At 48.0% G+C, this 11,855-nt stretch overlaps 1 protein-coding gene across 7 annotated transcripts in view; it reads left to right on the forward strand.

Moving 5' to 3' along the window:
- Positions 1-11,855, forward strand: part of RCCD1 (RCC1 domain containing 1) — a 37,672-nt gene that overhangs the window by 1,662 nt on the left and 24,155 nt on the right. The window contains exons 2-8 of one of the 7 annotated variants that reach the window (XM_044933219.1): positions 398-689; positions 788-1,172; positions 1,354-1,475; positions 3,862-3,960; positions 4,638-4,771; positions 5,441-5,470; positions 7,253-7,641. In XM_044933219.1, the coding sequence (XP_044789154.1) occupies positions 515-689; positions 788-1,172; positions 1,354-1,475; positions 3,862-3,960; positions 4,638-4,771; positions 5,441-5,470; positions 7,253-7,312 (1,005 nt within the window). In that variant the 5' untranslated portion in view covers positions 398-514 and the 3' untranslated portion in view covers positions 7,313-7,641. Of the gene's footprint in view, positions 1-397; positions 690-787; positions 1,173-1,353; positions 1,476-3,861; positions 3,961-4,637; positions 4,823-5,440; positions 5,471-5,989; positions 7,050-7,252; positions 7,642-11,855 lie in introns of those variants that run through there. The other 6 variants (XM_044933214.1, XM_044933217.1, XM_044933218.1 and 3 more) reach the window with 6 other exon arrangements.

Below are 11,855 nucleotides of genomic sequence, written 5' to 3' on the forward strand. Positions count from 1 at the left end.
CACTGGTGGGAAATGATGCATCTCGAGTTCAGCCTTCTGCCCCTCTCGGTGCTGTTACCTGCTTGTGTAAGGGTCAGTTTCTCTGAGTCTCCACTGTCAAACGGAGACAATTCTAGTTCCCAGGATTACATGGGATAATGTGTCTGACATTGGGAATTTGGAGTGGGAGGGACTCAGATTCCTAGTCCGATGCCTAAAGGAGAGGCTATTTAACTACCTACTGCCCACTTTGTGGGACAGTGAATATGCTTGAGTCAAAAGGGAGGGACAGGGAAAGGGCCCCACTTACACAGCTCCGAATCGTTCTAAGTCTGGTAAGGACGCCCGCTCAGCGAACGTCGGTGGAATGCACGTCGTGTGCCTCTGTGGTTAGGAGGGTGGTTTTTCCCCCCGTAAGGCAGCTGCAGCGTCTCGCAAGGGCTCGTCTGGAACAATCTCTTCGGGTTCTTGCCCTAACCCTCCATCTCGCCGGCCGCGCCAGCCAGGTCGCAGCCAGCCAAGGGCGCTGCGGGGCATGGACGAGGAGCGTCGCGGGACCTGGTTCGGCTTCGGTTTCTGCGGCTTCGGGCAGGCGCTGGGCTCGGGGCTGGGGCGGCAGGTACACAGCCCCGAGCCGCTGAGGACGCCGGGCGGCAGCCTCGACGTCCGCCGCGTGAGCGCGAGCTGGAGCTACACCGCCTTCACGACTCGTGAGCTCCCCCTCCATCCCCGCCCCCGGCCTCCGGCGCACGCTGCCCCTTCCGTCCCCGGAGAGCGCCGTCCCCAGCCCGCTCTCCACCCTCCGCAGGTGGAGGCCTGGTGCAGCTGTTGGGCGCGGTGGGCGGCACGGCGGAAGGATGCACGGATGCGTGGGCGTCGGAGGAGCTCCTGGTGCTGCTGCGCGGGGGGCCGGGAGCCGGGGCGGAATTGCAGGCCTGGGCGCCCGGTTCGGCGCTGCGTGGGGACCCCCTCTGGTCCCAGGCCGTGCAGGAGGCGGAACACGGACCCAGCTGTGATGAGACCCAGGCGGGGCCGCTGCCGCTGCTGCCCTGCGCTCGTGCCTACGTGAGCCCGCGGCCGCCCTTCTACCGACCTCTGGCCCCCACGCTGCGGGCGCGTAGGCTGGAGCTGGGCGCCGAGCACGCGTTGCTGCTGGACGCCGCGGGCCAGGTATTCTCCTGGGGCGCGGGCAGGTGAGTGGGGTTGGCCAGGTGGGCCTGCTGGACTTTTGCTGGGATGCCGGGGTTGAGGGGTCAGTAAATGTGACCTCGGAGTGGGAGGTCAGCATACAGGTGGCTGGAGGGAGTGATTTGGCAAGGACAGGGAGGAGACCTCTTGGTGTGACTGTAGCTGACTGGGACCTCCTTTGCTCAGGCATGGACAGCTGGGCCACGGGACCCTGGAGGCAGAGCCAGAGCCCAGGCTGTTGGAGGCGCTGCAAGGCCTACGCATGGCTGAAGTCGCCGCAGGTGGCTGGCATTCTGTGTGCCTGAGTGGTGAGTGACATAGGGCTCTTCCAAAACCAGCTCAGGGTCTCGCAGGCGCCAAACCTTCCTCCTCCTCTCCCCATGTGATGGGTGGCCTAGCCAGGCCTCCTTCCAAGCTCATCCTGCATCCATCAGCCCAGTCATTCCGGACTCCCAAATGCCTCAGATTCAGCGCCTGCAACCCCCCCCCCCCCCCCCCCCATCAGCACTCTCACAGTCCGGACTGTTGGCAGTTGTTTCTGGTCTTGTGGTCTCACCAACCCTCCCACCCATCTGCCTCCATCCAGGGCTGTCATTTTGGTTGCCAAGGCAGAATGGGGGGGTGAGGGGCAGCCAAGACAAGGAGGACGGAGAAGAAAGGCAGCAGCTGCCCAGGTGGCCGTAATGCGTGGCACAGGGTGGACACTGGGAGGCCCACCCGGAGGAGGATGGTGGTCAGTGTGAGCTCTGGTGGTGCCGTGGCTGGTCACCCAGGATGGGAATGAGCTTCCCTTGAGACTGTGTTCACCCCTCTGGCAGGAGATCCAGGTGCAGCTGATAGCTAGGCTGTGGGATGGGGCTGGTGGCAGATGATTTTTGCAAGGATCTGCATCAGGGGCTCTGGCCGCTACTTAATATTGTTACTGACCAGGTCGGGCCTCACAGCCAGCCAAACACTGAGACACCAAGGTTGATAGCCAAGAAAGAGTTTATTCACAAGGCAGCCAAGCGAGGAGATAGAAGAATAAGCCCCCAATCTGCCACCTTGAAGGGTTTGGGTTAATGGCATAAGCCAGGTGGTCTTAGACATGGAGAAAGGTGATTGGAGGTAGGGAAGAAGGTGAGGTAATCAGTGTTATGAGCAGGCATACCTGAGTCAACATGGTTCTGCAGATTTCAAAGTGGAGGCACTTTGGGACTTCCCTGGCAGTCCAGTGGTTAGGACACAGAGCTTTCACTGCTGGGTTCAATCCCTGGTCAGGGAACTAAGATCCCACAAGCCATGCAGGCAGCAGGGGAAAAAAAAAAAAGGCAATTAGCATGATCTGAGGGTGGAGTTTTCCAGCCTTCTGATATCAGAATTCCACTCACTGGCCATGTGCACAGGCCCAGTTTTAGGGTCAGTTGTCCCATCTAGTCTCCAGCTGGCTTTTGCTGGGCAGGCGCTGACTCCACGTTCCTGTGAAACAGCTGGGTTGTATGAAACTGTGCGATTAAAGGGAAAAATAGAAAAATAACCAAAGTGAACTTCATGAAGGCACTTTACAAGCAAAGGGGTTTTAATAGTATGTTCCTCATCTGTTCTCCAAGGAAAGTTCAAGAATTTCTCCTTAGTTATCACCTTCTGTTAATTCCGTGGGGCATGGTTTCACTCGGAATCTTTAAAAATGACTTAGGCCTGCACTCTCCCCTCCCTATCCTAATGGGCCTGGGTTGGCAGCCAGGCTTGAGAACTGCTGGGCAGGAGGAAAGAGACGAGAGGATCGGAAAGTGAGGGCAATGGGAAGTCTCACACTAAGATCCAAAAGGAGTTTGAGGCCTCGATGTCCTGTGGTTGGACCACTGATGCTTCAAACCAGACCTCCCAGGTTCACATCAGCATCACTCTGCCCCTCGTGATCTTGGGCAGAACACCTCACCGCTCAAGTTTCTCTGGAGTAAAGTGGGGATATGCTGCTTAAAACACTGGCACGGATTAAACACTTGAAAAAATCAGCTACTGCTGTTAGTGAGTTTTTAGCGTTAGGGCTCTTGCTCCAGCCAACAAACTATACAGTGTTGTGGGAGGAGGCAAGCAATGTTGAGAGCTTCTTAGAGGCCTTCGGGGATGGGGGAGGGTGAAATGGGTCAACTGTATGGTGACAGATGGAAACTGACCTTTTGGGGATAAGCAAACTGTAGTGCATACAGATGTCAAAATACACGCAATGTCATATACATGAAACTTATACAGAAAGTTTCATGCTGTGTCAATTAAATCAATGCTGTGACAATGTAAAAAACAACACATTTTTTTAAAAAGGTCTTCAGGACGAGTGATGGATAGGGCTGAAGAAAGGAGCCTGGGCTCAGTGGATGTGAAAGAAAGATACTAGGGAACTTCCAGGGACTCATTTCCAAATTGCATGTTGAGGGTGGGGGCTGGGAATTAACAACAAAGGGGAAAAGTGACCCTGGAGAGGAAAGCCTAGTAAGAGGTGTCCTTTAAGAATAGGGTGACCGAATGCACTCAAGGAGGAAAGGCCCTGCTGAGACAAGGAAGCTGCTGGGCCCTGGGGAAGTACTTAATCTGGAACGCTGACCTGGGTGGGGCAGGCAAGCGTTGTCTCTCGGGAGCCACACTCCTACAGGGAGTGTGGATGGATGCAGGGGTGATCTGAGTCTGTTTAATGGGACCCTATTCTCTCTGTCTCAGAGACAGGAGATATTTATATCTGGGGCTGGAATGAATCAGGGCAGCTGGCCCTGCCTACTAAGAGCCTGGCAGAAGATGGAAAGACAACTGCAGGAGAAGGTGAGGGTGTTTTGTTAAAAATTTATTTTACTGAAGTACAGTTGATTTGCAGTGTTGTGTTACCTTGTGCTTTATGGCCACGTGATTCAGTTATACCTACACATACATTCTTTTTTTTTATATTTTTCCATTACAGTTTATCACAGGATATTGAGTATAGTTCCCTGTGCTACAGATTAGGACCTTATTGTATTTTCCATTCTATAAATAATAGCTTGCATCTGCTAACTCCAAACTCCCAATCCATCCCTCCCCTACCCCCTCCTCCTTGGCAACCACAAATCTGTTGGTGAGAGTCAGTTGTTGATTTCCACACATTTCTGTCATTCCTGCCTCCTGGCCATAGGCTGGCTTGAGAGCTACAGGGCTCAGAAGGGGTATGTGATATCCTTGGGACCCCAGGACACACTGAAGGACTCAGCCCCTTATGAGAGGGAGCACGGCAAGGTTGATGCCAGTGTCCTCACGGCTCACCCCACAAGTCTGTCAGCTCCAGCACTTCCCAGGGAATTCGGGGTTGGAAGCGACAGCTTTGGAGCTAGAGTAGGGGCTTCAGCTATTGTGTGTATGAATGAGGTTTATTATTTTAATTGCTTTTTACGATCAAGGTGTAGATCAGGTCTCAGTGAGTGTTCACCATCATCATCATCATCATAACTCTTACTGCTTCTCTGAAGCCTCAGGACTGGATGAAGATGGTTCCGAAGTGAAGAGAGGCTCTGCGGGCGAGGATGGAGCCCCCGTCCCCTTCATAGCGGTCCAGCCATTCCCAGCTTTACTGGACCTCAGCCCGGGCTCAGAGGCAGTCAAGGTCAGCTGCGGATCCCGGCACACGGCAGTGCTGACAAGTGAGTGGGGCCAGGTAGGCTGGTTCAGGATGGAGCAGGAAGCCCCCTCCACCCACTGTCTAGCTGGTGGCTGCAGGAAACGGTGTGGTCACTTAAAAGACTAGCAGCCTCACTCCCTGGGGCCTTTCACAGAGGCTGCCCAGCCTGTCTGGCCCCGAAGGTTCTTCTGGAGGGAGGCTAGTGTTTGCCAGCCTTGCATCGGATGAGGGTCTGCCCAACCCTGTTCCTGAGACTCCAAATTTAGCTGTGAGTCATAGCCGTTGGGCATATAGGAAGGTGAACTTTTTCAGTCTGGATCCTTTACCACCCCAAACGTGACCAGCCTGTGTGCATGCCACGTGCTAAGTCGATTCAGCTGTATCCGACTCTTTGCGACTCTCTTTGAGACTGTAGCCTGCCAGGCTACTCTGTCCATGGGATTCTCTGGACAGAGGAGTGGGTTGCCATGCCCTTCTCCAGGGGATCTTCCTGACATGTGACTATTGTTAAAAAAGGAGAGGAAATATGTGTTGGTCTGACAAGCAAATCGCACGACGACCACAGTGAGCTGGCTGTGGCTTCTGGCAGGCTGAACTGGACTCATGCCCTGTCAGAGCGTGGCAACAGCCCCTTTATTGTCCTTTCGGTTGCAGGAACGGGGGAGCTCTACACCTGGGGCTGGGGTAAGTAAAGAGTCTGCTTTTGTGATGCTTAAACTAAGGGGAGGAAAAGACCTGCGGGTAGCGGGCAAGTGACAACAGCAGTGAAGAGAAGCGGAAGCAGGGGTCTCAGTCTCAGCACGCCCGCTGGACTGAAAAGCCATCTATTCCCTTCTCGGGAACAGATCTAGGCACACTCAGAGGGCAGAGCTCAGAGAACTAGGAAGTATCAGCATTTCCCATCTACCTTTCTGAAAAAGTATGTATCCCGAGGGAATGTTTCGCCAGCATCTCTGAGACCTCCTTTGCTCTGGCCCTGGGAAGAGAAAAAGGTAGAACGCAAATCTCTGGGCATCTGAGCTTAGGAGTAGGGAGCCTGGAGGATTTGCCTGGCTGTATGGTGCTGGTCTGAACTCACGGACCAGACAGCAGCAGAGTGGTGGCCTAAGCCCAGCGCTTTGGTCGATGGGCTGATTTTCCTTCCTGGAGGGGAGAAGCCACAGGGCCCAGCAGAGGATGGCAAAGGGGCTCATTTCACTTTAGGTAAATATGGACAGCTTGGCCACAAGGACACAACCACTTTGGACCGGCCCTGCCGTGTGGAGTACTTTGTAGATAAGCAACTCCAAGTAAGAACTGTGAGCTGTGGGCCCTGGAATACCTACGTGTATGCTGTGGAGAAAGAGAAGAGCTGACCTATGGATAAGAGCATAAAAGAACAGTAGAGTGGAAAATTATACAGCCAACACCTGTGAAACTCCCCACAGGGCAAGGAAAACCACTGCCACACCCAGAGGCCTCTCCTTTGCCCCTCCCGGTCACAGCCCTCTTGCTCCACCTTAGAGCAGGCAGCATCTTCAACTTTGTCCCCCCATTAGAAACACCTGGAGGGAACTCCCTGGTGGTCCAGTGGTTAGGACTCTGCGTTTTCACTGCTGAGGGAGCAGATTCAGTCCCTGGTCGGAGAACTAAGATTCCACAGGCTACAGGGTTTGGTGTGCCCCACACTCCCAGAAAAAAAGCAACACCTGGAGATTTGTAACTGGATGCCTAGAGACGCATCATGAAGAGAAAGTGAAAGTCGCTCAGTCATGTCCAACTCTTTCAACCCCATGGACTATACAGTCCATGGAACTCTCTAGGCCGAAATACTGGAGTGGGTAGCCTTTCCCTTCTCCAGGGGATCGTCCCAACCCAGGGATCAAACCCAGGTCTCCCACATTGCAGGCAGATTCTTTACCAGCTGAGCCAGGGCTGGGATCATAGACATGATGAAATCGTGAACTTAAGGCTGTGGAACATAGACGTGGGTAGATTTTCAAAGGGCTTCCCTAGTGGCTAAGACAGTAAAGAGTCTGCCTGCAATGCAGGAGACCTGGGTTGAATCCCTCCCTGGGTCAGGAAGATTCCCTTGGGAAGGGATGGCAACACGCTCCAGTATTCTTGCCAAGCTGCCCCATCCCAGATGATTTTTGAGGTAGTGCTAAGACTGGGAACCGCTAGAGGTCATCTTTTGTTATTCATTTGAACTGTTTTCCCTTTGAATCTTACCATTCCATGTATGCCTCTTTATACAGTAAAATTTGTCTGCTTTTGAACTTTAGGTAAATAGTCATTCTGTGTATATTTTTTTATGTTTTTCATCAGCACTGTAAGATTCATCTGTGGTGCCCTACAGCTCATTCACTTTCACTCCATTACATGAATTATACCTCATTTATATATTCTCTTGTTTATACTAATTTCTTTTTTCTTACTGAGTTAAAACACACATAACAAAAAATTTATTATCTTAATCATTTGCAGCCGTCAACACCATCCAGTCCCATCTCTCATCTTTTAAGTCTGAAACTCTACAGCTATTAAATAACTCCTTGTTCTCCGCAACCCGACAACTATTGTTATACCTTTTGTCTCTGTGATCTTGACTACTCTACCTAATGTAAATGGAATCATAACAGTATTTGTCTTTTTGTGACTGGCTTATTATCAGTTAGCATAATGCCCTCAGGGATCATCCATGTTGTAGCATACTGCACAATTTCCTTCCTTTCTAGGCCTTATTAATGTTCCATTGTATATATAGGCACATTCAGTTTATCCAGTCATTGGTTGATGGACACTTGGGTGGCTTTCATATTTTAACTGTTGCGAATAATGCTACTCTAAACATGAATTTACAAATACCTCTTTAAGACTCTGCCTTTAATTCTTTTGGATATATACCCTAAAGTGGAATCACTGAGTCATGGTAATTCCATTTTTAATTTTTTGAGGAGCCTGCATTACTGTTTTCCACAGTGGCTTTAACATTTTACAATGCCACCAATACATAGTGCACAAGTGTTCCAATTTCTCCATATCCTTACCCAACACTTTTTTTGCTTTTTTAAAAAACTGTGTTATGTACTTTTGGCTGTGCTGGGTCTTCATTGCTGTATGTGGGTCTGCTCCAGTTGTGGTGAGCGGGGGCCGCTCTAGTTACGGTGTGTGGGCTTCTTGTTGCCGTGGCTTCTCTTGTACAGGTTGGGCTCAGCAGTTGGGGCACACGGGCTTAGTTGCTCTGCAGCATGTGGAATCTTCCCAGACCAGGGATCGAACTGTGTCCCCTGTGTTGGTAGGTGAATTCTCAACTATTGGACCACCAAGGAAGTCCAATTTTTTGCTTTTTTGGCAGTAGCCATCCTAATGGGTATAAAGTGGTTATCTCATTGTAATTTTGATTTGCTGTTTCCCTAAAGATTAGTGATGTTAAGTATCTTTTCATGTGCTTATTGACCATTTACATATCTTTTTTGGAGAAATGTCTCTTCAGGTCCTTTGCCCATTTTGAATCAGGTTTTGGGTGTGTGTTGTTTTAGGAGTTCTCTATATATTCTAGGTATTAATACCTCATCAGACTGATTTGGAAATATTTTCTCCCATTCGGTTGGTTGCTTTTTCACTCTGTTGATAGTGTCTCTTTTGCGTAAATATTTGTTTTTCGTTTGCATTGGGTCTTAGTTGTGGCTGTTGGGCTCAGTAGTTCGGTTCATGGGCTCCAGTTGTCTTGACACATGGGCTTAGCTGCTCTGTGACATGTGGGATCTCAGTTCCCAGACCAGGGATCAAACCTGTGTCCTCTGCATTGCTTTAAATTTTCATGAAGTCCAATTTGTCTGTTTTTTTTTTGTTGCCTATGCCTTTGGTGTCATGTCTAAGAAATTATTGCCAAATTCAGCGTCTTGAAGCTTTTTTTCTATGTTTTTCTAAGACTTTAATTTTTTAGGTCTTATATTTAGGTCCTTGATCCATTTTGAGTTAAATTTTTATATACGGTGACAGGTAAGGGTCAAACATCATCCTTTTGTATGTGGATATCCAGTTTTCCCAGCACCATTTGTTGAAAAGACTGTCCATTCTCCAGTGAATGGCCTTGGCACCCTTGTCAAAAATCATCTGCTTATATATTCCTTTGATCTATATGTCTGTCTCTTTTATGTCAACACTGGCTTGATTACTATAACTTTGCAGTAGGTTTTGAATCTAGAATGTGTGAGTCCTATAGTTTTGTTCTTTCTCAAAGTTGTTTTGCCTGTTTGGGGTTCCTTGAGATCCCATGAGTTATTGGGCTTTTCTATTTCTGCATAAAGGTTCTTGAGATTTTAGGGATTGCTAGAATCTATAGATTGTTTTGGGTGCTACTGATATTTTAACAATATTAAGTCTTACTGATGCTGAAGCTGAAACTCCAATACTTTGGCCACCTCATGCAAAGAGTTGACACATTGGAAAAGACCCTGATGCTGGGAGGGATTGGGGGCAGGAGGAGAAGGGGACGACAGAGGATGAGATGGCTGGATGGCATCACCGACTTGATGCACATGAGTTTGGGTGAACTCCGGGAGTTGGTGATGGACAGGGAGGCCTGGCGTGCTATGATTCATGGGGTCGCAAAGAGTAAGACATGACTGAGCGACTGAACTGAACTGAACTGAATCCATGATCATGGGATGTGTTTCCATTTATTTATGTCTATAACTTCTTTCAGCAGTGTTTTGTACTGGGTTGGCCAAAAAGGTTTTTTTTTTTTTTTTTTTGTAACATCTTATGGAAAAACTCAAATGTGCTTTTTGGCTAACCTAACAGTCTTCATCATACATGTCTTTCACCTCCTTGGTCAATTCAGTTCAGTCACTCAGTCGTGTCCAATTTTTTGTGACCCTATGGACTGCAGCATGCCAGTTCTCCCTGTCTATCACCAACTCCCGGAGCCAGCTCAAACTCATGTCCATCAAGTCAGTGATGGCATCCCACCATCTCATCCTCTGTCGTCCCCTTCTCCTCTCACCTTCAATCTTTCCCAGCATCAGGGTCTTTTCAAATGAGTCAGTTCTTCGCATCAGGTGGCCAAAGTATTGGAGTTTCAGCATCAGTCCTTCCAGTGAATATTCAGGACTGATTTCCTTTAGGATGAACTGGATGGATCTCCTTGCAGTCCAAGGGACTCTCAAGAGTCTTCTCCAACACCACAGTTCAAAAGCATCAATTCTTCAGCGCTCATCTTTCTTCACAGTCCAACTCTCACATCCATACATGACTACTGGAAAAACCATAGCTTCGACTAGATGGACCTTTGTTGGCAAGGTAATGTCTCTGCTTTTTAATATGTTGTCTAGGTTGGCCATAGCTTTTTTTCCAAGGAGCAAGTGTCTTTTAATTTCATGGCTGCAGTCACCATCTGTAGTGATTGTGGAGCCCCCCCACCAAAATAAAGTCTGTCACTGTTTCCCCATCTATTTGCCATGAAGTGGTGGGACCAGACGCCATGATCTTAGTTTTCTGAATGTTGAGTTTTAAGCCAACGTTTTTACTTTCCTCTTTCATTTTGATCAAGAGGCTCTTTAGTTCTTCACTTTCTGCCATAAGGGTGGTGTCATCTGCATATCTGAGGTTATTGATATTTCTCCCAGCAGTCTTGATTCCAACTTGTGCTTCATCTAGTCCAGCATTTCTCATGATGTACTCTGCATATAATTAAATAAGCAGGGTGACAATATACAGCTTTGATGCACTCCTTTCCTGGTTTGGAACTAGTCTGTTGTTCCATGTCCATTTCTAACTGTTGCTTCTTGACCTGCATATAGATTTCTCAAGAGGCAGGTAAGATGGTCTGGTACTCCCATCTCTTGAAGATTTTTCCACAGTTTGTTGTGATCCACACAGTCAAAGGCTTTGGCATAGTCAATAAAGCAGAAATAGATGTTTTTCTGGAACTCTTTTTTTCAGTGATCCAACAGATGTTGGCAATTTGATCTCTGGTTCCTCTGCCTTTTCTAAATCCAGCTTGAACATCTGGAAGTTCACGGTTAACATACTGTTGAAGCCTGACTTGGAGATTTTGAACATTACTTTGTTAGCATGTGACACGAGTGCAATTGTGCGGTAGTTTGAGCATTCTCTGGCATTGGAATGAAAACTGACCTTTTCCAGTCCTGGCCACTGCTGAGTTTTCCAGATTTGCTGGCATATTGAGTGCAGCACTTGCACATCATCATCTTTTAGGATTTGAAATAGCTCAACTCGAATTCCATCACCTCCACTAGATTTGTTCATAGTGATGCTTCCCAAGGCCCACTTGCCTTCACATTCTAGGATGTCTGGCTCTAGGAGAGTGATCACACCAACGTGATTATCTGGGTCATGAAGATCTTTTTTGTAGAGTTCTTCTGTGTATTCTTGCCACCTCTTCTTAATATCTTCTGCTTCTGTTAGGTCCATACCATTTCTGTCTTTCACTGAGCCCATCTTTGCATGAAATGTTCCCGTGGTATCTCTATAATTTTCTTGAAGAGATCTCTAGTCTTTCCCATTCTATTGTTTTCCTCTGTTTCTTTGCACTGATCACTGAGGAAGGCTTTTTTCTCTCTCCTTGCTATTCTTTGGAACTCTGCAATTAACCTCCTTGGTTAATTGCCAAGTATTTTAGTCTTTTTGACTAAATTTTCCTCATTTTTTCCCTCATTTTTCTTTAGTGAGTTTAGCAAGTTGTAGGATACAAGAGCAATATACAAAAATCAACTATATATATAGCCAAGTAACAACCAGAAATTCTAATTAAAAGATACCATTTACAATAGCATCAAGATATGAAATACTTAGGGATAAATCTGACAAAGATGTGAAATATTTGTACGCATGACCTATAAAATACTGCTGAGAGAAATTAAAGAAAACGGAAATAAGAGAGATGCGTTGTTTGTGGGTTATTAGTTCTCCCCAAGTTGGTCTACAGCTTCAATGCAATGCCAGTAAAAATTCTACCAGATTTTTTTCTGTAGAAATTGACAAGCTTTTTCCCCTAAAACTCATACAAAAATGCAAAGGACCTGTAACAGACAAAATGATGTTAAAAAACACAAAGTTGGAA

This window comes from Bubalus bubalis, chromosome 20, assembly GCF_019923935.1.
Source record: "Bubalus bubalis isolate 160015118507 breed Murrah chromosome 20, NDDB_SH_1, whole genome shotgun sequence".
Classification (NCBI taxonomy): domain Eukaryota; kingdom Metazoa; phylum Chordata; class Mammalia; order Artiodactyla; family Bovidae; genus Bubalus; species Bubalus bubalis.